Source organism: Lepisosteus oculatus, chromosome 4, assembly GCF_040954835.1.
Source record: "Lepisosteus oculatus isolate fLepOcu1 chromosome 4, fLepOcu1.hap2, whole genome shotgun sequence".
Lineage (NCBI taxonomy): Eukaryota > Metazoa > Chordata > Actinopteri > Semionotiformes > Lepisosteidae > Lepisosteus > Lepisosteus oculatus.
Genome location: NC_090699.1, coordinates 26,197,615 through 26,221,597, shown reverse-complemented (window position 1 = coordinate 26,221,597; position 23,983 = coordinate 26,197,615). Strand labels below are relative to the sequence as shown.

At 36.0% G+C, this 23,983-nt stretch overlaps 1 protein-coding gene across 9 annotated transcripts in view; it reads left to right on the top strand.

Annotated features, from left to right (window-relative positions):
* ptprea (protein tyrosine phosphatase receptor type Ea) overlaps positions 1–23,983 on the top strand; it is a 118,945-nt gene that overhangs the window by 81,816 nt on the left and 13,146 nt on the right. For 6 of the 9 annotated variants that reach the window (XM_069188995.1, XM_015347016.2, XM_015347012.2 and 3 more), the window contains 8 exons: positions 17,055–17,129; positions 18,346–18,445; positions 18,805–18,878; positions 19,695–19,751; positions 20,837–20,973; positions 22,405–22,495; positions 23,206–23,282; positions 23,389–23,425. In XM_069188995.1, coding sequence (XP_069045096.1) covers positions 17,057–17,129; positions 18,346–18,445; positions 18,805–18,878; positions 19,695–19,751; positions 20,837–20,973; positions 22,405–22,495; positions 23,206–23,282; positions 23,389–23,425 — 646 coding nt within the window. In that variant the 5' untranslated portion in view covers positions 17,055–17,056. Of the gene's footprint in view, positions 1–17,054; positions 17,130–18,345; positions 18,446–18,483; positions 18,691–18,804; positions 18,879–19,694; positions 19,752–20,836; positions 20,974–22,404; positions 22,496–23,205; positions 23,283–23,388; positions 23,426–23,983 lie in introns of those variants that run through there. The other 3 variants (XM_015347017.2, XM_015347019.2, XM_006630406.3) reach the window with 3 other exon arrangements.

The following is a 23,983-nucleotide window of genomic DNA, read 5'->3' as shown; positions in this document are numbered from 1 at the left end:
CATAAGCTAAAGCCAGGTCCTTTTGTGCATACTGCTTAGTTTCAGTTATCACTTTGTGTTAGGTATAACGTAGCTGGAGAATTTACATAGTATTTGCTCTTCAGTGTATCAGTCTGTTTTTATTTGTACAAAGTGAAATTATCTGAAATTGAATAATAGTTTATCAAGACTTGTTTCAGTGTACTGTGACTTTACATTTGGCTTTTTTGTTGATTATATTTATTTGAGGAAGGGATGTGTAGTATTATTGGTAAGTGCTCCAGGATTAATCCGTGATGAATGAATAGGGTTAAAGTCTGTGTTAGTCTGTTGGAAAGGGTTTGATCTGGGACCTGTTTGAGGTCCCTCTGCAACGTTTCCCTGTGGCACAGCACAGGAAGACTATCTTACTCTGTTCAGGAAACAGTCAGCACCACTGAGCAGATGGAGAGAAGCATTTGCTTATGTTGCAGAAAAAAACGAAAAAGAAAACCTTGAAGGAAGAGTGGATATGACTCAATCAGATGTCCCCAAAGTGCGTAAAGCACTGGTGGTGGAAGGAGAGTTATCCCTAAGTAAGCCAGAAAAAGATAAGGAAAGGACCTTTTTCAAATGCTAGGAAGTTCTTCTTTAGCAAAACTGTGATTGCAACCTTTGGGTTGCAGAAAAATAAACACGGACACCAGGAAGTTAAGGATTTTGTCTAGCACTGCTACACTGGTGGGTATGAGCTGAAAATTCTATAGTATATCGAATAGCTTTAAGGATTGAGTTGAAGACTTGCAAATATTTTAATACATTGCAGTTTACCAAATTTCTACTGTATCTTTTTAATTTCAATGCATTATCAGAATTTATTAAATTGTTATCACTATGCAGAATTTAAACGAAAGGACTCTTGGTGGATGGCCTATTTTTTTATAAATCATCAGCTATATGCAGAAAAGTCTTGAAAACTGGTATGAATAAATTAAAAATAGCTTTATTTTAGAGTACCTCAAAGTTGGTCAGATAATCTTGTCGACTGCCTATAACATTCCAGGACTTAATTCCAGACTCTGTAACCAAGAGCAGAGAACTGTTCAATCTGAAATCAAAATGTGAATATTTTTTGCTTACTTTCTGAGGTGATCATAGTTTTTTTGAGCCTCTTCATATCCCATATGGTAGTACAGAAATAATACTATTGTGAATTTTGTGGTGAATAAAGTTAGAATTACAATTCAATATTGGCTCCGGCCTGGTTAATTCAATTTTAAACTGAAGAAAGTTCATGTCCCATAAATAATAATAATAATAATAATAATAATAATAATAATAATAATAATAATAATAATAATATCATTATCATAATTTCTAATAGAGGGGAGCAAATCTGGGATCTTAAAATCAGAGGGTGTGTCTGAAATGAGAGAGTGTGCCTATTTTCTATCTGCCATCAATAATTCATACATAGCGTGTGGGCAAATAAAAATCATTTACTGCTTTTCTTAGTTTCTCAACTGCAAATTTAAATTGTAGCTTTCTGCAGTGACATTTTTAAAACACGCTGAGAAAACCATCAGGGAAACCACTCGGACCTATTTCAGTGTTTCCTGTTAAAACTTCGCCAGCAAGACCAGCCCTCTCATAATCAGCCTTATAGCAAAGCCCAGGTGCTGATTTGTTTCTGCAGTTTTGCATTGCATTTTCTTTCCTTGTTTAGTTCCATATAACAATATATTGTGTAACGTGTAATGTCTAGAACTCTATGCTGTCTTCCCTTGAAGCTTTTATTGAGCTGAATTATATCAAACAAATTTGCCCTAAACTATCAACTATATAAGTTACACAAAGTGTAAAGTTAACAACATGTCAGCATGAATCCAGTTAAAGTGCAATGTACTGTATAAAGCCGTCATGAATCCAAAGCTCCATGCACACTGCAAAGGTGTATTTGCTTTTCGAAAGTTATAAGACAGGGAGAGACTTAAAATCATACTGCCTTAATAGAAATATTTCAATTTCTAATATATCTTTATGCAGTTGCACAATTGTTTATTTTAAATACATGCAAAGATTTAAATATCAGTATCAGAGAAAAATGCTGGAAATACTATTTCATAACTAAATTTGCCTTTCTAGACAAACGAAGGTTGACTGAATGAAAAATCCGTTTTCTTAGATGAATGTAAAAGTTGCTGATACCTTTGCATAGAACATTATGTTATCAAGTTACTTCACATGATAATTTTCTGTTTTCTGTTACATGGCCGTTTTTATCCAAACAGTGGGAAAATCAACCTTTTAGAGCAGAAAGGCCTCCTCATCTATAAACTTAAACTTGTCGCCACTCATTAGCATATTGTTTACTGTACAGGAGGCTGCTGTACCAAGCAGCTGGGGTATTTCAGAGGCTTTACTGGCATGAGTAGGGGGTGGATAGAGTACATCCTGTTTCCAGTAGGATCCTGTTTATAATGTTGCTGAGGAACACAATAGCCTCAGCTGGAAGCCAAACTTTAAGTTTAGGCCTACAATCACTCTGGTGCTCTGAGCGCACTTGCCATGTGTTCAGATGACTGGATGCCACATTAAAATTCTGAAAAAGATAAGCCAGTTAAATAAAAAGTAATGTCATATACTGTATGTATATATAATTATCATCCTTATTCATATTAAACTATGAATATTTTTAATTTAAGTCTGATTATATTTTATTGCTAACCTGAAGAAGAATTATTCAGAAGGTATTTATAATATTTTTAAGTACACTTATCTTTTCAACTACAACATCAGATTGAAAATATTAATGTGCTGCATCCTCCTAAAATTTCATTCTGCCAATAAATGTTTTTGACATTATTTATTGCGCACAGACATTATTTGCTGCATAAAATTACTTTCTTTTCAAGAGCATGTATTAAGCATGTGGTTCACTGCTTTCATATTTATTTCTCTCCAGATGGTGGTTGTAACATTCACCATTTGATTTGATTTATTTATATATAACTACATAATACTGAAAATCTTTCTTATTCTGGTTGTAGAATGTGCACACAGAAAATTCTGAAATATATAATTCTGCTTAAAACTCTCACACTACAGAGCTTTACTCCTCTGTCATAGCTATCAATAAGCAATCTATTAACACGCTATTAATGATGATATAAATAGTTATACTGTTATGATTCTGGCAATGGTCAGGAGAAGGGATTTGTTAATGGAATCCAACTGATCTGCAGCAGAGTTATTTATTATCACATTTATCACTCATAATAATTTAAAAATAAATTTCAGTTCTGAAGCATTAAAATGTATTACAATAAATTTGCACCCCTTAAACTAACATGTTACCATTGAAGCTGAGTTGCAGGTTTACACATGTACTCTAGAAAGTCTCAGAGAACTTATTTCCTCTTTCTCTTATACAAGCTGGGTTAAAGCTTGCATTTTAAACAAATCCAGCATCCGCAGCAGATACACCGTGATATCCCAACCATTCTGAAATGCCCTATATATCTCTGACCAAACCACTCTGGTGTGTAGTGTGAGGGCTAAACACAAGAAGACAAGATAAATAAGCTTTTGATTAAAGGCCTACAAGGCTAAGCAATTTAGTTGTTGATTCTCAACTGGTTTCAAGTGCTTTGATCTGAGCCTCTTAATCTTGCAGTGTCTGGTTCATCCAGGCTGTAACTAATAAGAAAATGACGTCAAGGGTCTGGTTTGTGAATAGAGATGAAGGCCTTTATAAAGAAGATATAACTAGGATTACATTTCTAGTTTGTTTTATATCCATCAATTATCATAGAGCATATCCTGGGCACACGGAGTGCAAGTTGGGATAGCTTCCTGGATGAATGCCTGTTCATTAAGCACACACACAGTGACAATTCAGAGACTTCTGTCAGCTTCTGTCATGTCTTTTGAAGGTGGAAAAAAACCAGAGTACTCAGAGAAATTGTTTCATATACATACAATACTGTAATTATAATAGAATGTACTTTCTCAATCCCAGGCGGTTATAATTTGTACAGTTTGTGATATGGGGAAAAATCTCAGTTCCTTGACGTGAAATCACCCACAGTGCATCATATTTCAGACGTGGACACATGTCCGCAATATCAGCAGTGTCAGGGTCCTCCAGCAGGTGGCGTTGTACACCTGTCAGGTAGCTACTAGCCACTTTGAGTGCAAAACCTATAACAACATAATTTTATTAAGAATCTTGCTTTATACAGTATGTGGCAGTTTTTTTAAATATTTCTATTCATGTGCATATTCTAATTGTATGGACAGGAATCCCATTCCCAGGGTATAGTCCTACCATGTAAATCAGGTTCTGACTCACCGTGATCCTCTAAGGAAAAAGCGATTACTGAAAATGGATGGATGATGTTCTGAAATATATGTTTTGAGGGATTTGCTTTTATTGTTTCTGTTTAGGTTAGCAAGTAACAGAAAAGAAACTGTAAACGGTGCCATGAAATGTGGCAAAACCTGAGCACCAGGTGTATATCGAGTTTACAAGATAGTATACAGGCATACTAACCCTTCACAGCACTTACAGTGTCTGTTTTTTAAAAATAGGCATCACAAAAGTCTATAAAGGGGACTCACTCACTTCTTTCATTTAGCTGTTTTCGCCTGGAAGAAATCAGTATTTGTACCTGAGGGTTTCTTGTTAAGAAAGGGTTTTTATTTCCTATCAGTAGTAAATGATGCATTATTTATTTTATTTTGCATAACGCATTTTCCATTATGCAAAAAATCACAGCAGTAGGAAATATCAGTATTTGATACCATTTCCCAAACCAGAATGGAGTTTCGCGAGAAGGATGGCTTGGTGGGACAGTGGTTAGCATTTCTGTCTTGCAGGGTTCAATTCCTGGGGTGTTACCTGTATATTCTATAGTTTTGTGTGGGTTTTGCTCTAAGTGTTCTTGATTTCTTTTTACAGTCCAAAGATATTTAATTCTCATTCCTAGTGTTAATCCCGCATCAGCAGGGTCCACTTGTCGGCACGCCCGTCTCCATTTGGTGGTTTGAACCAAATCTTTGAGCTGACGTTGCCATTAATTGCGACCGAGAAATACTCCAACCGGCGGGTCGCTCCGCCTGCCGTCGGAGTGGGGAAGGAGAACAAAGTAATGTAGCCAATTCATAGAGGGGGATTATTAGGAGGCATGGGAAATTTGACCAGGATGCCGGGGTTACACCCCTACTCTTTTCGAGAAACACCCTGGGATTTTTAATGACCACAGAGAGTCAGGACCTCGGTTTTACATCTCATCCGAAAGAAAGCGCTTGTTTTAGAGTATAGTGTCAGTCCAAAGATATTTCATTAACTTCTATAAAACTGGCCTTGGTGTGAGTGTGTTCGTGTTTGTGTGTTTGTGCCCTGCATGGGTGTATGGGTGTATCCCACCTTGCTCTCTGTGCTTGCCAGGGTAGGCTCTGGCTCCCCCATGACCCTGTATTAGATAAAGCACTTAAGAAATGGATGGATGGATTTTTAGAGAATTGTATTCTATTGCTAATAATGCATTACATATTATTTAATAACTGTATTTACACAGAAAGCTGTGTAGCTGGGCTGGCATTACAGTTAATAGAAATGACAGATTCCTAGAACTACGTCACCTTCATGTGAAGAAAGGCCCCTTCATATATAACTTCAAAAGCAATAGTGATACATCCTCCGTGTAAAAATCCTTTGTGTTTGCGTTCAAGTTCCAATTCCTGGACTGTATTTGGATTTACCTGTTTATCCAATACAGGGTTGTGGGGGAGCTGGAGTCGATCCCAGCAAGAAATGGGCACAGATCAGGATACATCCTGTACAGGATGCCAGCCAATCACAGGCCACACACAGATGCACACACATACCAGGCCAGTTTTGAACCCAGGACTGAAGCCCCAGCTGTAAAGCAACAATACGGACTACTGTGTCACTGTGTTGCCCTGTTTGGATTCACGGCAAACCAAAAAATAGACAATAGCTCCTGCCATTGAGATGTGTTGTCACAGAATATAAATGAAAATATGCATCCTTTCTCAGAAAAGCAGCCACGTCCTCCAGGAAATTGTTAATATCAGATATTGTTAAATAGGATTTGTAGAAATACATAATTGTATGTAATCTTGATTGCTACCTAATGTATACTGTAAGATCATGACAGATTTATGGCTACGATCCTTCTTGGAAAGAAATTGCCTATCATTCTGTGACATCTTGAATACAGGAGCCTGAGATTATGCTTTGTCTTAGTTTTTGTTTTGTTTATTCTGATTTTCATAAATAATTACCACCAGATTATTGGGAGATCCAAGCACATTTGGAAACCTGTGAGAAGAAACTCACTGACAATTAGTCCTTTTTTATGTTGTCATGATTAATGCATAAAAAATAAATTGACAGACACACAAATTCCCAGATAAATTAAATGTAATCTTAATTCACATACTTTTAATGGAAATGGAGAAGTGCACCACTGTGTGCAAAACGTTACATAGTATACAGTAGTTTCTAGTCAGACAGTGGAGAAAAAACCCATCTTTACTATTAAGTTAATCTTGATTGTCACTCTTTACTTCAAGTTAAAAAGGGTATCCTTGTGTCTTTCTGAAAGAAAGTTTTGTCCAGATGCCTTGCAATCTGCTTGGCATCTTCATTCTTGAAAAACACACAGTATCAGTTGATTTTGTGCTGCAAACAATAAAAGATGGATGTTTATAGTACATGGGACAATGTACTGTATGCTGCCTGCTTTACTTTTTCATGGAATTGTGACTTCATTCCACTTGACTGCCCATTTCGGGCTTCCACTGACAGTCAGTGGGTCACAGGGTTAGGAGAGCAACACAGCTCATAATTACCGACCTGCTGGGATTACACAAGAAGATTACACTTCCTCGGCTTTCTGTTTTGTTCTCCACCTCCGTGTTGGCTTTACCATATCTTTTTTTCTTACCTTTTTTATGTGAAGTGATTTCACATAATGAAGAAAGCTGTACAGATGCAATCAATTGAACTTTCACACAGTATTCTCTATCCTTGTTATGTCTAAGGTATAGAGCGAACAGCACACTATGCCCCCTTTACCTCATTTTGAATAGAAGGTGATTAAAGCCTTACATTTGTTGTTAAAGTTTAATCAAAAGCAGCTTATAAATGTTCCTGTGTGTATTTGTACAGGTGGGCATTTGATTGGAGCAATCTAAATTAAGCACTTTGTTCAAGGGTTAATCAGCAGGTCCCCATCAAGGATTTGAACCCAACAACCTTCCAGTTACAGAGCCCTAACCTCTAATCCACACTGCCAGCACTGCTGTTGTTATTCCTAACATTCTAGCTGCAGCACAGAATACTGTAAAGGCTAGATACTCTAAGAGGTTTTGTTTCTTAGAGTAAGCTTTTCAGAATCATAGTTGATTAGTCAGCTTGTTGGTTTACCATTAGGTTATGTAATAGATTTCCTAAATAAAACTTTTTTTATAAGTAACAGTGGAATTTTTCTTTCACCTGTGGTTATAACTGAGTTTTGTTTTCACTTAGCATTGTGACTCTGAATTCCCTTTCAACTAAAGAAAGATTAAAAAGGGGAAGAAAATGTTTCACAGCATATGACTGTGCATCTCAGATACAATCTTTAATGCTTCCTTATAAATGTTTTGATTTACAGATTCAGTTCAGTTCCTAAATCAGATGGACTGGTGCTTTGCATGCTAAAATCAGGAATGTAAGTTCAGAATGAGCCTGTAGAAAAACTTTCTCAGGACACATTGAATTAATCTCTGGCATCTTAATACTGAGCTTGAATGACTTGATGGTAATACATTTCAGATAAAAAGAATCTTTCTAGAACTGCCTTTTTAAGGAGTTTCTTCTTGCATGCGTCCTTTTTGAATTTTAGCTTCTGTTGTGAACTTCTCGAGAGGCATGCAACACTCTTGACAGCTCAGTGCAAAGTGATTGGGGTGAATGCTATTTTTTAGTCCTGACATTGCCTTTTCAGGAGGCCTTATCTAAGGATGATGGGTGCCTTTGTAACAAACCTTTGTGTGGCTTTGCTGAAAAAGTTTTTTAACCCAGCTGACAATTTCAATAACATGATTAAAATGGCACCATTATTGTAGCCCCAGAGAGCTATTTTCTTTGTATGAGAACAGTTCTTAATGCACACCTCCAATTCTACTTTATTGTTAAAAGCAAAAACTACAGGCATTCTTTACTTATAAAAAGAGTATTATTTAGATTGTCAAATCACTAATATTTTTGTAGAAATTAGCATTCTTGGTTTCATCTGAATTTTGTATACTATTTCTTTCCTTGGCCATGATAATTAATTTATCATTTATTTACAATTGACATATTTTTAATAAAATGTTTAAAACCTATAATAATTGCTTACACTTATATAGCGCTTTTCTGGACATTCCACTCAAAGCACTTTACAGGTAATGGGGACTCCCCTCCACCACCACCAATGTGTAGCCCCACCTGGCATCAGAACACTCACCACACATCAGCTATCAGTGGGGAGGAGAGCAGAGTAATGAAGCCAATTCATAGATGGGGATTATTAGGAGGCCATGATTGGTAAAGTCCAATGGGAAATTTGACCAGGACACCAGGGTTACACCCCCGCTCTTTTCGAGAAATGCCCTGGGATTTTTAATGACCACAGAGAGTCAGGACCTCGGTTTTATGTCTCATCCGAAGGACGGCGCCTGTTTACAGTATAGTGTCCCCATCACTATACTGGGGCACTAGGACCCACATGGACCGCAGGGTGAGCGCCCCCTGCTGGCCCCACTAACACCTCTTCCAGCAGCAACCTTAGTTTTTCCCAGGAGGTCTCTCACCTAGGTAATGACCAGGCTTACACCTACTTAGCTTCAGTGGGTTGCCAGTTGTGAGTTGCAGGGTGATATTGGTGCTGGCATATGAAAGAAACCAAAGATATACCAAAGAAAAATGGGTTATTTTAATAAAAGCAATCAGTACCAAAATTAAATGTATATATGTTGAAGGATGTTCATTTCAAAATGCTGAGGTGGAAGGGCATATTTGAAATGAAGATAAAAGATATTAAGATACAAAACGTTATTCTGTAACATTGAACTATTAGATCTTTACTTTAGATACTATCAGTCCGATTATCTTATCTAATATATCATCACCACCAAAATAATTTGTGATTTTCTCTTTTTCTGAAACATTACTGAGTATGTGTAAAAATGTACTGTGCCTTTTGAGACCATTTCGCTTTCACACTACAAACTGTTATAATGCTAAGACCACAAGTTCTCCTTTACAAGTACAGTAAGTGCACACTGGCAAGTTAAAACATATATAGATCATCAGAAACAATTCCGTTTTTCAATGTTATGTGGTTTATTTGTTTTTCTGTGATACACATAAACACTGCCAAAAGCAGCTTTTGGAAGAGTGATGGAATAGGATGAAATGGGTTGGTGAGGGGTGGGGGCAAACATAACAAAATGTAATCATTTTTGTTTAATTTAGTTTTTTTTTTGTTGAGCATACTTAAAATTTGTTGGAAAAATTATTTGCACACAAACAGCAATTCAATTTTGTGAATACAAGCAATGAGATTGCTTATAGTACTCAAGTAACAATTAGTTTGTTTTTTTTTAAGAAGCAAAACCACTGCTCTCTCTATATTGGTTGAAAATATAGAATTAACATGAGTACAGTATAAAGGTCCTCCTTACAAAACAAACAACATTATCATTGATTCACCAAAGATTATTTTCTCCTGTTATATACTCAAATTTGCCTTTTGTCTTTCTCCTGCAACAAAAAGGGGATTTAGTGATTTGATTTTTCATTATCAGTATTGTTAATTAGACTTACGTTTTAAAATTTGAACAGAGGGTCACATCATGTTCATTTTCATAATTGTTTTACCATTTACATGTGAATTTCTGTTAATGTGTCACAGTGTTCAGCAGGGTTTCAACACTCGCCAGGGTTCAGTACAGAGAACCATTGTGATTAGCCAGATTTGCATACAGTATAACCAAGTCCACTCCTATACTATCGCATAATGCATTATATAGTATGTATGCAAAGGAACAAGTAATAGGTTTATTCCATGCTGAAAAAAGAAGAAAAAGAACACAAAGTTTCGGCCGTGGAGCCTTCTCACCTGAAGAAGGCTCCACGGCCGAAAAGTTGTGTTCTCTTTCTTCTTTTTTTCAGCATGGAATAAACCTATTACTTGTTCCTTTGCAGCCTACGCATGCTGACGCAGCTACCCACCTGAACATATAGTATGTATGGTTTAAAGACATAAGTAACCCTCCCTTATATGGTAATTCAAGTGTAACATTGTCTTTAAGTTATATGAAACAACTTGATCAACTAAATGAAACAACAGTTAACACAAACTAGTTATCAGTTGAAATCAACAACATGAATCCCTCTTCTGCGTCCAGCAGATTCCTGCTCTTTTTTGTCTTTACCTCCATCATTAGCATACTCCATTGTAATAAAAAGGGCAAGGTTGTTTCAGTGAGCCTGTAAGGTCATTCACCATGCTGCCGACAGAACCAAATGCATTTGTTACAATACAAAAACAGGCCCATGCTGGGATGTGGATGCTGGCCAGTGGGTGCTTGGGCAGGGAGCAGGGAGCAGGGCTAGATTCGCTCACTGGCTAGATTCATCTCACAATTCTAGTTTGTTGCAGCACTGAATTGTAAAGTTGCGCATAACAGCCAGTTTAATCGTTTAATCTCTGCTTTTTTTTTCATCCAAGACCCTGTGGACAGACCAAATTGAGGATAAGCGAATTCACGAATGTTAAATTCACAAATGTCGAGACCATAATGTATTCAGAATGTGAATTCCTGAATACAGTAGAGTATTTATGTGAGAGGGACAAAGTAAATCTTTAGGATTTTTCTTAATTACAGAAGAATGTAGGTGAGAAGGAAAATATATAAGCAGGTATTACAACATAATATAGTGTGAATTGACAATGATAAAATTAATTATTCAGGGTTGGTATTGAGTTTAGTTTGCTTTCCCACTGAATGAAAAATAAATGTATTTTAACTGTACCTATGTGTAGCCATTCATACCAAACTGTAACAAACCATCCTTATCTAAAGAATATCATACCATGTTAAATCATTTTGCTAATGTGATTTAGGCTTAATGTAGCTTCTATGTCCCTGACTCAGTAGGAATACACGGAATCAGAAAAAGTTACCCATTGACAAAGATGTTTGAAAGTAGAAACGATCAAGACGGCTTTGATATCTCACAGACGAGATGTCGTGAGGTTCTTTAAATCAGTAAGACTGCAAAATGCTTTAAAATTAAATAATGCAAACCATGCAAGAATCTTTCCAGTAATGAAATGCTGTGTAATACGTCTTCATTTCTGATCCAGATTGAATTGCTGACCTTTATCTCTTAATTTCTGAGATGGCACACAGCACGCTCTGAAGATTTAATGTTGTTTATATTTCTTGCATGTTACAGTAATGAAGAGTCACAGGCATACAAATCACTCTGACTGCTTTAAATGGGCAGATCTGGAATCTCTGGGATGAACCCAAGGCTACATGACTTCTTAGGAAAGGTGTATGGTATAACTACACCATTCGTAACTCATTTCTCTAGCTCCACTTTGAAGTGATTTTCTCAAGCATGGAGAATGGTGTTGGGTTCTCAGTGTTATTAAATAACAGATATCAATTTTCTAAAAAGCGTTTTCTTTCAATTTCACAGGATTTGATTTGAGTGTTTATGGGACAGGTCCGTGCTTGAACATGGTTGTGTAACTGTCCATTATATTTTTAATTCATTTTAATTTTTTTTTTTATTTGTTAGTATAATGTCAATTTGAAGATGTACAATGAATAACATTACATTAATGTTTTTATAACGTTAATTAAAAATGCTATAAATAAAAGAAAACAGAAAATTATACTACTAAGATGTTAGCTTTAACTTGAATGAAAGTGTTTAGAGTATCTAACTTGTTTATTCACTTTGTTTATAGATTTTTAAGGGCTATTGTTTCTAGGAAAATATTATTTTTTATCTTTGTCTTTTAAAAATATACTGTAATTCTGATTTGGTAATGAGCCCTAATTACAGTGTATCCTATCTAATATTATGCAGTCATCACACAAACATGCACCTCAAAGCTTTAATTATTTGTCATTGTTATTGAAATTCATCAACAAAAAGCAATACAAAATGAGGTGGATTTGGAAGCAATCATTTATGATTTTCATAGATTTTTGGTAAATTAAAGTTATACTGTTTAAAAATAAACTCTGGCGTGCTTGGATTTGGAATAGAAAGTGCCTTGGCTGACACTGGAGTTGAAGTGCATAACTGAAGCATGAATTCATCATCACAATGTGCCTGCCTTAAATTTTTATAATTGTGTTTATTGGAGCAAATTAAACTTTTACTACATGTTTGCAAGATCACTTAAATGCTTTGTTCGTGTCTTTTAGCCATGGCTTCCTTCTTGTCACTCTGCCATGTAGGCCAGCTTTGTGAAGTGAGTGGGATATTGTTGACTCATGGACATATGCTCCTACAGTATCTCAGCCAGTTTTCTTCTTGCCTGGCTTCTCAGTTTGGTGGGATAGCCTGATCCAGGCAGTGTCTGGATGGGATGATAAAGCTTCCACTTCTTAATGGTCAGCTTCATTGTGCTCAAAGGGATTGTCAGTGTCTTTGAATTTAAGTTTTTATACCCTTCTCCTGACCTCTGCCTTTCAACAACTGTATTCCTGACTGGTTTTGAAAGCTACCTGTTTTTTGTGGCTGAATCTTTGGTTGAAATTTAATACCTGACTGAGGTACATTATGGAGACAAGTGTATTTGTTCTGAAATAATCTATTAACTTTGTATGTATTATTTATACATACAAAGTGGAGCAGTGGTTATGTAGCTAAGGATCTGTGCCTGTGGCTGGAAGGTTGCTGGTTGAAATCCTGCAGCTGGCAGAGGAATCCTACTCTGTTGGGTCCCTGAGCAAGGCCCTTAACCCCAACTGCTCCAGGGGCGCTGTACTCTGTACGCTGTGCTCTGACCCCAGGCTTCTCTCCCTGTCTGTGTGTCTCATGAAGAGCCAACTGTAGTATGCAAAAAGATGAATTCCTAATGCAAGAAATTGTGTAGGGCTAATAAAGTTATGTTATGCCACAACTTATTAAGATCTCCTTGGTTTCAGTATTAGATTATTATTTGAATCCTTTGAAATAGCCTGAAGGGTTCCCACTGTACTGGATATGGTCTTGAGGTCTTTCCAGTGCTTTGCAAAAAAACAAGAGATGCTTCACCAGCCTGCTCCAGGCTTATCAACCCTTCTGTCACAACAGCCCCTCTTGATAAAGTAGTTAAAGGTTTGGAGATGGCTTCTGAATCTGGTTCACTTTTAGATTCCTTTCCTTTTACTCTAGCCATTGACATTTCTAAACCTGAGAAAAACAGTCGAGCTTCTTATTCAGTGAAGGTGCTCTGCTCTAACTTAAAAATCTGCCAGTCTTCTTCTAAATGGCTGAATTTGAATAATATCCCTGAAAAATACTATTCACTTGATCTTTCTGTTTTGAATAAGAGAGTATACAGAAAAGACTCATTACAGAGTATACAGAGGACTCATTACTAGCCCTTCGGTGTTTGCACCAAAAAGTTGCTTCAGTTTGTCAGAATAGTAGTTTTTGAAACATTCACAATCTGTAAAACAAAACTGCAGCTGTTTCTTTTACTGTGTCCCCTTCTTCAGTTACTTCTGCTAGTAATGCTAATGTTAATGCTGCATTTGGTCTTTAGAACTATTATTATGATGGTACAGTAGATACTGGTTGATGTTGTGAATACCATCCTTGAGTCCTTAATTAGCTGCATTGAAATTAATATTTTTTAATTAAAATATACTTGAATATCAATAGCCGGGTAATGTCAGTCGGGTAATGCCGGGTAATGCTGATATCTAATATTTTATGTAACAGGACCTTCATTGTTCTGTTTGATTTTACAATATAATTATGCATGAGATCATGATAGAAGGTTACATTTTTGCAAGCTATTATAAATGCATAGAATGGTCTGTTTGGATGAGGTCATCAAGGGCAGAACATGTAGGTCATTCAAGAAGTAATTAGAGGCTGTCCCGGTGGGGACATTGTTATAAATGCATGAGCTTCAACGGGCCAGACAACAGCTTCATATTGCCAAACATGTCAAGTATAAAAAATCCTTTATGAAAGCAGTTCCAGTCTGATGTTTACAATTAAGTAAAACAAATGTTGTTCTCTTTTCAACCCACCAAGTGCTTAGACTAAATATTCACAAAGCCTGCATAGAGCTTTCAAGTGCCTTGGAGCAGAATTTCACTTAGAGTGTGCTTTCAGACAAGAGATCCAGATGATAATAAATTACCGTAAAGCCTTAAAGAAGGTCGGATACTGTCTGATACTGCCATTTTTAAAATGTTTACCTGCAGCGCAATGTCTACACAGCACTCTGCTCTGTGTTTTTATCATGAAATGATTGACTTCTGAATAACCAGGCCTGCAGCTGTATTCCCTGCGTGAATGGTGTGGTTAGGAGAATTTTATGTATTGTTCTAACGTTCTCTGCTTCAGATTACAGTCTTCCTGCTATTTCCCAGTAAACCTGATTTCTTGGACTTTGTTCAGATCATAATAATATTTCTTTTGGTTCTGTTTATACAAAGGATCGCTACAATTCACCTACTTAACATGACTTTCACACAAGACCTTCAAAGCATACAAAACAAAGAAATACAGAGAAAACAAATACAAAGAAATACAGAGAAAATAAGATCGTATTGCCTGTCTATCAATTTCACCATGGGCCTCCTAGAAAAGATAAGAAATGTAAGGCAAAGCAAAACTTCCCATGAGAAACTGATTAAACCCTTAATACATTTCTCCTCAATTCACAGCTGTACAGAAGCGATTAAATTAGAATAGTTGATTTTTTAAGAGACAAAAATAATAGGGTCCTGTGGTTACAAGATACATACATTCTAAGAACATCTTGACTTAATTTCAGAGTGAAAGGTGTTTATATAAATAAGAGGCATAAACAATGAGCTCTCTGCCTAACCTTACGAAACCATTATAAAAGATTGTTACGATATATTCCTTGAATACTTATGCCAGACAGCAGTTTACAACAAAATTCGCTCAATGTACAGAACCCACTGCTGCAGTTACCTCATTTGTGAGTTTTATGCGCCCTCTGGTGGACTCTTTATGTGATTTTTATTAACTGCATGCAGCATGGGTGATGAACGTGCGTATAAACATTAGATGTACTGCGCACATAAAACTTGCAACTTATTTATGCTGATTTAGTTATTTTATATAGAGACACGGAAAATATTACATGAGGAAAGCAATCATATTTCAAATTGAAATGCAATTAAATGCAAAAACTAAAAATAGGATTTTTTTGCAGTTGCTGATTGTGTCGCATACATTTTAGATGTAATTAATCTCAAATTTAGGAACTGTAAATACAAAATTAGCATTTCAAATATAGAAATAGAAACAGACCACTCCCCCAGAGTTTGAGATTATCTGGCGTCATTGCATTTTTTGATTTGCAAATATTTTGATTTGTATGATAAAAAGACCTTTTCTTGCATAATGAAAATCAAAGCTTTTTAACAGTTACAAAATATCTATAACTAACAACAGCAAGATGTAGTGAAGAAATTTAGGTGAAATAGTCTACAAAACACACAAAATGTTTGTGAATATAAAATATAGCAATCCTAGTTTGTTCTGTGAAGTGAGTCACAAATGTGGACAGTTCAAGGACGTTATATGTTTTATATATTGTTTTATGTATTAGTTCAACTCTAATTCCATTCTCATGATCAGTGTACTATACTCTGCCATCATGCTAGTAGGTAAACCTGAAGTTATATAAATCTGGATCTTCTGGCCAGATTTTCACTGGTGAAATAAATGAGCACCGAGAGCTTCTTCAGAAATTACACTGATATTATTAAGAGGAGGGAGTAAGGTATGTAATGTGGATCGTAATAATGTTCCCAAAGGTTCTTGGGGGGGGTGTTGTTTCAGCATACTTTGCATATTTGTAGTTTAGTGGCAAATTGATCTAATGGTGTCTTGTTGCCGTTTCTAAAATGGTTTGAGATTCCACAATGTGCATTCCTTTGCGTAAAGAAGTTTCTGTTCCCAATTTTGAATCCATATATCCATTGTTTCCACTTGCTCCCCCCGGTTCGTGTTTCAGCATTAATTGCGAAGCCCACTGGATGAACATTTTCCATGTCTTTGAGGATTTTGAATCACTGTCCCCTGTCTTCTCTGATCCAGACTGAAAATTCAGTTATCTTAGCCAGTCATTGTAGAGATGTTTGTATATTTTGTATTGTGGTAACATACTGTATATTCTAAACAAGTATTTCTCAATTTAAACATATATTCCTTGATCTGAAACTCCAAACTTTTAACTATATATTCCATGATTTTGTCACACCTTTTAATCACGTACTGTATCACCTACAGTATGTGTTTCCTGTATTGTAATACATTTAGTTCTGGTTAAAGCTTCCAGTCCTGACATTCCAGTCAGTAAAAAAACTTCACCTTAGGTGGGATTTCTGTAAGATAAAATAGAAAAATATGTATATTTGCATTTCTGTTTCTTGGGCCCCAGGTTTTTCAACAGGAAACAGTAGAGAGATCCACTGACACATTCAGATTATATTTATCGACTGTGAAGTTGTGGTTTTAGTGGCTGGGGTATGTATTAATCTTACAGGATGAAATGATAAAATGTTCTCTAATTTTATCAATAACATAGATGGTAAACCCCCTGTCAATAGAATTGTATACAAGTCTGTACAAAGGCCACATATTTCATACTAATCTGAAGGTATGTTTGGTGTTTATGTAACATATCTCTAGATCTCTTATTGTAATTCTGAAGAAGTATGAATTCAAAACATTTATAATGTTCTCATCCAGGAATACATAATTTCTAAATCATTTATTAACATAATCTTGTTCCATCTTTTTGCAGTCATGATGGTCCCAGTACTGCTTGCTTGGGGGATTTATACCATGACTTCACCAACAGCACCAAGTAACACTACAGGTAAGTGCATTACATTTGTCTAATGTGACAGTCTTTGTTGTGTTACATGGATATAACTTTTAAAGTCTTACCAACCGAGTAGTTTCAAAATAAGTACTGATCTTATTCACAGACTGTGTGTGACTGAGTGACAAATACAGGAATCGGGAAATGGTCAAATTTCCTAACTCTTAGATTAGTATAAATAACCACATGGTTAATCACCACAAATGTGGAAGTACACCAGCGAAGCAAAGTACTGTTGAGATCTACAGGCACTGGAGGCACCATTGTGCTGCAATACAATGCTTGTGAACAGGAAACGGACTGTACTAGACATTTAAAAACATATATACTATGTTTTATTTGATGGCTTCCTTGGTCATAAACATCTAACCTCTAGCCAGTCAAAAGCTGCCATCATTGACTGGTTTTGAAATTTGTCAGTGTCAAGAATTTAGCTTTATTTTTTTAATTTTGGCCTACATTAAGGCATCACTGGAGGGTAATGCAAACAAGCAACAATTTACCTATGGTTTAGAAGAGAAAAGCAGCAACTGAAGGCAGATCTCCCCCACCAAGAGTAAATGAGTTGTTGTGTATGTTTTTAATTATTTTCTCAATTTTTCAAGGTATTAGATTTTAGTGTTTTCATATTTTTTCATTAGTTAAAACATTTAAAAGGCATTTGCTGACTCCTGTTTCTTATTTAGCAAATCAATTTAAATAGCAACATATGTATATTTTTTATAAACCCATAAATTACAGTTACTGTGGTGAGGAGGTGTATATTCAGGTGGTTAAGGTTCCATTTAGTCTGAGTATTTATCCTAACATATAGTCATCCAGATCATTTAATGGCAGTGAAACCTGTTGTTTCCATGACAGAAAACTGTCAGTGTGAACTAAATGTGACGTGTAAGTATTATTTTTAAAGAACCCAAGGAGGCAAAAGAGATTTCATGCTCCAGAGAAAACAGAAAGAAAAGAAGTGTGATACATTGTGTGATAACCAGTGCTATTCAACAGACATAACATTGCTGCAGCGTCTAATTAAGTCAGGTCACTGCACAAACATGTAATCATTGGCCAAGAGTATTACTTTCCATGACTTACTTACTGTACATTTCATGGGCTTGTAGAGGTAACAAGAAGCAGAGGGTGGTTGGTGTTATTTCATATGTTATCTGCTAATGTCAGATTTTCTAGCGCATATCATTGTTTTTTATTGCCTTAGAACCTGCGACAGGGATGGGAAAGGACTATATCCTGCCATCAGTCTTGGTGATATTCCTTCTGCTCATGATCATCGTTCTTTTGGCAGTTTACTTTCTCAGGTAAGAGCTCCGGCTGCCTGTGATTACACGGCTGACAGCTAGCAGGGAGGAGCCCATGACGCAGCTTGCCGTGGGGTGGGGCAAACATTAGTAACAGCTGCATTGAGCAAAAGTGAAACCAAACTGGGAGGAAGAGTACTGTAGGGCACGTTCAGAGCTAAAGTGTGTCTTCTGGGTAAGGCTGTGTGCGACCTGAATAAACCTGGATTTCTGATGAAAAAGAACAAGTTCTCAAGTTTTAGATGGTACGTACTGCTTTTGATTGCATGCTTCTTATTTATTCTGGGAATGTATCTGAGTAAGTGATGCTTTAAATCTTAAAATGTTATTGTTTTTTTCTTTTCCTATATACCTGTCAGGTTTAGAAACCAAGGGAAGGCGGTTGTGACTACTGTCGACAAAAAAATACCAAATGGCATTTTGGAAGAACAAGGTAATTTTTGGTTGGTAGTGCACACGCAAAGTTTTAAAACTGGATGTTTTTAAACTGAGTATTTATATAATCTAAAAGCTCTTTATTCAAATAAGCAAAAGCTCAGTTGAAGTACTACCAAATCACTTCCTGTGGGGTCTAGCTTATGCTTTACAGTATCATATAGCTCGGTGAGATTCAGTACAGAGGACACTCAGTTATAGAAGATAAAATCCCATATAGAACTAGGATTTATTGTTAAATTTCAATACAGATCTTTTTATATCGGTTCTAAAACGGAAAGAGAAGTAAATATCATAATAAAAAATGGAGTGCTCTAAATATACTTAAATATAAACAGTGTAACACATTCTTAACAGCTTAAACAGTCAGGTTTAATGATCCCAGCAGCTTAATGATAATGTATGTCATGTCATCAGTGAGAGCAACATTTTAACCTGTATCCCCCCATTTAAATATAATTCAGGGGAAAATGTTTTTTTTCTGATACAGATAGATTTTAGAAAGATGTTTAAACTATAGCTTTTTTTAACACAATATATGAAACAGCAACATGCAAACATGTTGCAACTTCTCTTTTTTTTATGACTTTTTTGGATTGCGACTTGGATTGGTCAGTATCCCCTAGGTGGCAAGTGTTTTAAATCTATTAAAAATACATTACTTAAATACTAATTGAATATAACATGGGAACTGGTGAGCATGGAAAAGTCGCCAGAATAGTCTATGCAGTAAGGAGACATCCTCACTAGATAAACTCTGTTCTCACTTACGTGCTAAAAAATCCTTGGCTTCATTGTTTGTGTTATGTTGTAGACCACATTAAAGTGCATGGAGGCTGTGCTGGACTGTTGAGCACATCTTCCTCACAAGGTCAGGTATATGGTAAAGATTCAGCTTTCACTTTGCCACTGACAAACCCTCTAAAACTCCTCCTGCTTGTTCCTATTTGATTTTTAATCTACACTTTCTAACAAGGTAGGGACTGCTTTTAATTGGGTTGCATGAGTTTTAGTTCAACACAGAAGGGACAGGCCCACGTCAGTTCAACAGAAACCATTTCCTGTGTTCATGATTCACTCCAAGGCACTTGTTTAGCCTTACCTATTTTAAATTAAATGCTTGCACTATAAACAGACCAGCTACAATGGCTATCTTCGTGCCATCTTCAGCTCCTACCCAAGGAGCCAAACTTTGTTAGTTCTTGGTGGCTCTAACATGCATGAGCATACAGGCATTAATAATTTCTCTTGCTTTATTGTTTTCATTTTTGTTCAACAGAAGGTTTTGTACTTATAGAACTTGTGTAAATAATTCTTTATTTGTAATATTATTTTAGAGTTGCATTGCAGTATCCTATTTTTTATAAAAGTAAAATTTTACTCTCTACACTTTGAAATGTGTATAGACTTCTATATCAAATTTAAAACATGCTTTGTTTTTAATTGTTAAATTCTGAGTGTTCCCAGGAGGTATTGAAAAAACAAGAGTAGAAATCCAGAACCTTGGGAGTAATCGGATTTTACTAATACAGTGTTCATGTAATCACATCATCAACAAATCATTGTAAACTAAAACCTTATTTAGTCCCGCAGTGGTGAAATGTTAAAACAAATTATGTTTTCTTAACCATATCAAAGTGGATACTAAACCAAAACAATTAAATTATGGTATATTTGGTTAAACCTGTCAAACCTGATACAGCATGATTCATAGAAACCTTAACAATCCTGGTCACTGTGCAGTAGACGTGAATGGTACCATATGTGACCAGTTTTGCTTGCTGTACATTGTAGGTCCACAGCCCTTCAGATCTTTTAGATCTCTTTAAGAGTAGTGGCTGACATCATGTTTATCTTGATTAATAAACCAACAACCAATTGATCTGGCTAAATCAGTGAAAGCTGAGGCCTGTAGTCATGTAAAAGTAGTTGAATCTGTGTGGTCATGCCTTACAGAACAACAGACTGTGGTCCTCCTCCCAAGATCCCCCTCTGTCTCTAAGAAGTACTTGCCCATTCCTGTGGACAGCCTGGAGGAGGAGTACAGGATACGATCAGCAGATGACGGCAAATTCTTTCGGGAGGAATTCAATGTATGTTTTCCTTCTTGTACTATCTCACCGCTTTGTGTCTTTTATTATTAGTCATAAGAAGATTGACAAATCAGAGGATGCTATTTGGCCCAACTAGCCTATTGGTAATTTGCAGACAATTGGTACAAACATCTTATCTATTATCTATTCTTTTCTTGAATTAAGTCAGGGTATCAACAACATGGATTGGTAGCTTGTTCCATACTCTCGTCTTTTGGTAAAATAAGTTATTTGGTTTTTTAATACAGTTTCACTTAGTTTCCACTCTGATTCATGTTTCCCTGTTCATTCTGAAGAATGCCATTGGATTGACTTTGTCAATGCCTCTGAAAATTTTGAATATTTACATCAGGTCTCCTCATAATCTTCTCTGTTCAAGAATAAAAAATTAGCACAGTCAATGCAGGTTATGGTCGATAATGTTTAAATACTTACACTTGCATTTCCTTTGTTCATGTCTAAGTGGCTGTCACTGTTTTGCATTTAGGCCTGAAAGGAAACAGCAGCCTTATGGCTGCTGTGGTTGCTTTGATCTGATCTCAGTGGTGGGAGATACTACTTTGACAAACTGCATACTCTGTTTCTGTGTTAATGTACATAATGTAGAAATGTAGCCACCGCCCCTAAGAGTCTCTTGGTCAAAGATGATTAATGTAATCTTGCAATGTATCATAGTTGCTTCATAGGAAATATAGCTATTTATTGTCAGCTGCCTATGTCATCTCTTTTCTTCTAAGTTAGCAATAGAACACTGGGTCAAATAGAAGTGTATGAACTGGATATTTAGGATCAATGTGGAGGAAGCATTTTTTTACTCAATGGTTTGTAGTGAAGGACAGCACAAAATGGGACCTTAAAGGAAAAGCTGAATGCGATCGAGTATTCCTATACTGTAGGGACATGAATGAGCTGTAGTGGGCTTAAAGGCATGTTCACATTCTTGTTTATTCAATAGGTATCCGTGTAACTGCAACTGGAGACATGCAATTCCTTCTGCTTTTTATAACAATTGTATCTTCAGATGAAATCCTGAGTAATTTGGTTGATTCAATCATGAAATTAAAAGTATACTGCAGTAAATAAAATGTTTTTTACTGCTACTGAATAATTCTGTTGTTTACTGTTGAGATTTTATTCTGTTCTATATATATTAGAGAATTAAAAAGAACATTACTTTAGAGAAAAATTCTAGCACCTGTAGTGTAATTTTGAAACATTTAATGTCATGTAAGTTGATCCCTGAATTTCTACAATCGCAGCTTAGCTGTCATTAAAAATGACAGAAGTACCATATAGGTTTGAGAATATAAATTTCAATATGGCTACAGTGGTTTGTGATCGCTGGTCTTTTCCTTCTTTCTACTATAAAACAAATTTGACAAAGGTCGTTATTTCTCCTTGAGTGATCTGTGATGTCATGTTGTGTTTCAGTCATTGCCCAGTGGCAACAGTCAAGGCTCATGTGAGGAGGCAAACAAGGAAGATAACAAAGAGAAAAACAGATATCCTAACATCCTTCCCTGTGAGTTATTATACCAATTAAGACCATCCTGAGGTAACATAGTGTGCTCAAAGGGGTGAAGTACTTACACTTAAATGCTATTTAAACTTAAAACCTTAAAACCTAAATGTTCTGATTCCTAATGCTACCAAAAATAAAAAAACAGGCTGACCATACAAATGCTTTAGACACCTTTTGAAAAATGTACCTGTATCATTTTTTAAAGTTTATTCATCCATCAGTTTCAGGTGATCAATTTACAATTTCAATTAAAAATGCAATAACTGATAAGTATTAAAGGTGGATCTTGGGAAAACACCAGGCATTTTGATTCATAACAATGGATGTGTGTCTTACTTCACATGTTCTGAGGATCACTTTTTCCATATTGACATGTGACTATTGCTATTCTTATTGTTCCCATTTTGAAAAATTAATGCAAGGCCATTTCGTATACCGAGAACATTCTCTATTTATAGGTACAGTGCTTTGGCAAAGGAAATGCATTGCAAGAGACTTGACATGACTTGAAAATATCTTCCTCTCTTGATTTTATATACCCTAGTCATCCAGAAATTACGCAATTTATTTTATCCAAATAGCCTTCCTTTTAGAAAAGTACAAAGTTGACCTCTTCCTGTAGAAAAAAGTTACCTTAGAGATTTTAAATACAAGTGCCCATCATGTTAGATTATCTTTTCACATATATATTTATATTTTATTCTGAACAGATGACCACTCCAGGGTGGTTTTGTCACAAGTTGATGGAAATTCCTGTTCAGACTACATAAATGCCAGTTACATTGATGTAAGTATTTAACCATAATATAATTAATAAGGTTATTTTTGAAGGTAAACATTTGTGCAAGTTTCTGTAGAAAAAAAACGTTTCTGATTTTTTCTTTGTTCAACAGGGCTACAAAGAAAAGAACAAATTTATAGCAGCACAAGGTAGAGTTCAGTTTATTTGCATGTTTTGTTTGTTTTCCTAAAACTAAGAAAAAACACCTTAAACAGGTACAAAAAGATAAAATATTAATGTCCTGCGTGAATAGCACTTTAGGGTTCCAACATACAGTTGAGTCAAGTCTAGTTTTGTAACTTGAACTTTCTTAATTAAAAATGTGATAATTAATGTTACTGCTATCCATAAGGAATCTCCTTTCCAATTGTTTTTTTGAAACTATATATATATATTTTTTTATAAATAACTATAAGTATGGGTGTCACAACAGCCCAGTAGTTAACATTACGGCCTCACAGTGCTGGGGCCCTTGCTTTCATTCTGGCCCTGGGGTGCTATCTGCGTGGAGTTTGTATGTTCTCCCTTTGTTTGTGTAGTTTGCGTTCAGGTTATCCCATTTTCCTCCCACAGTCCAAAACCATACTGGCAGGTTAATTGGCTACATGCGTGTCTGTGTCTGTGCGTGCCCTGCGGGACTGGTGTCCTGTCCTGGGTGTATCTAGCCTTGCTCCCGTTGCTTGCCGGCTCCGGCTCCGGCTCCCCTG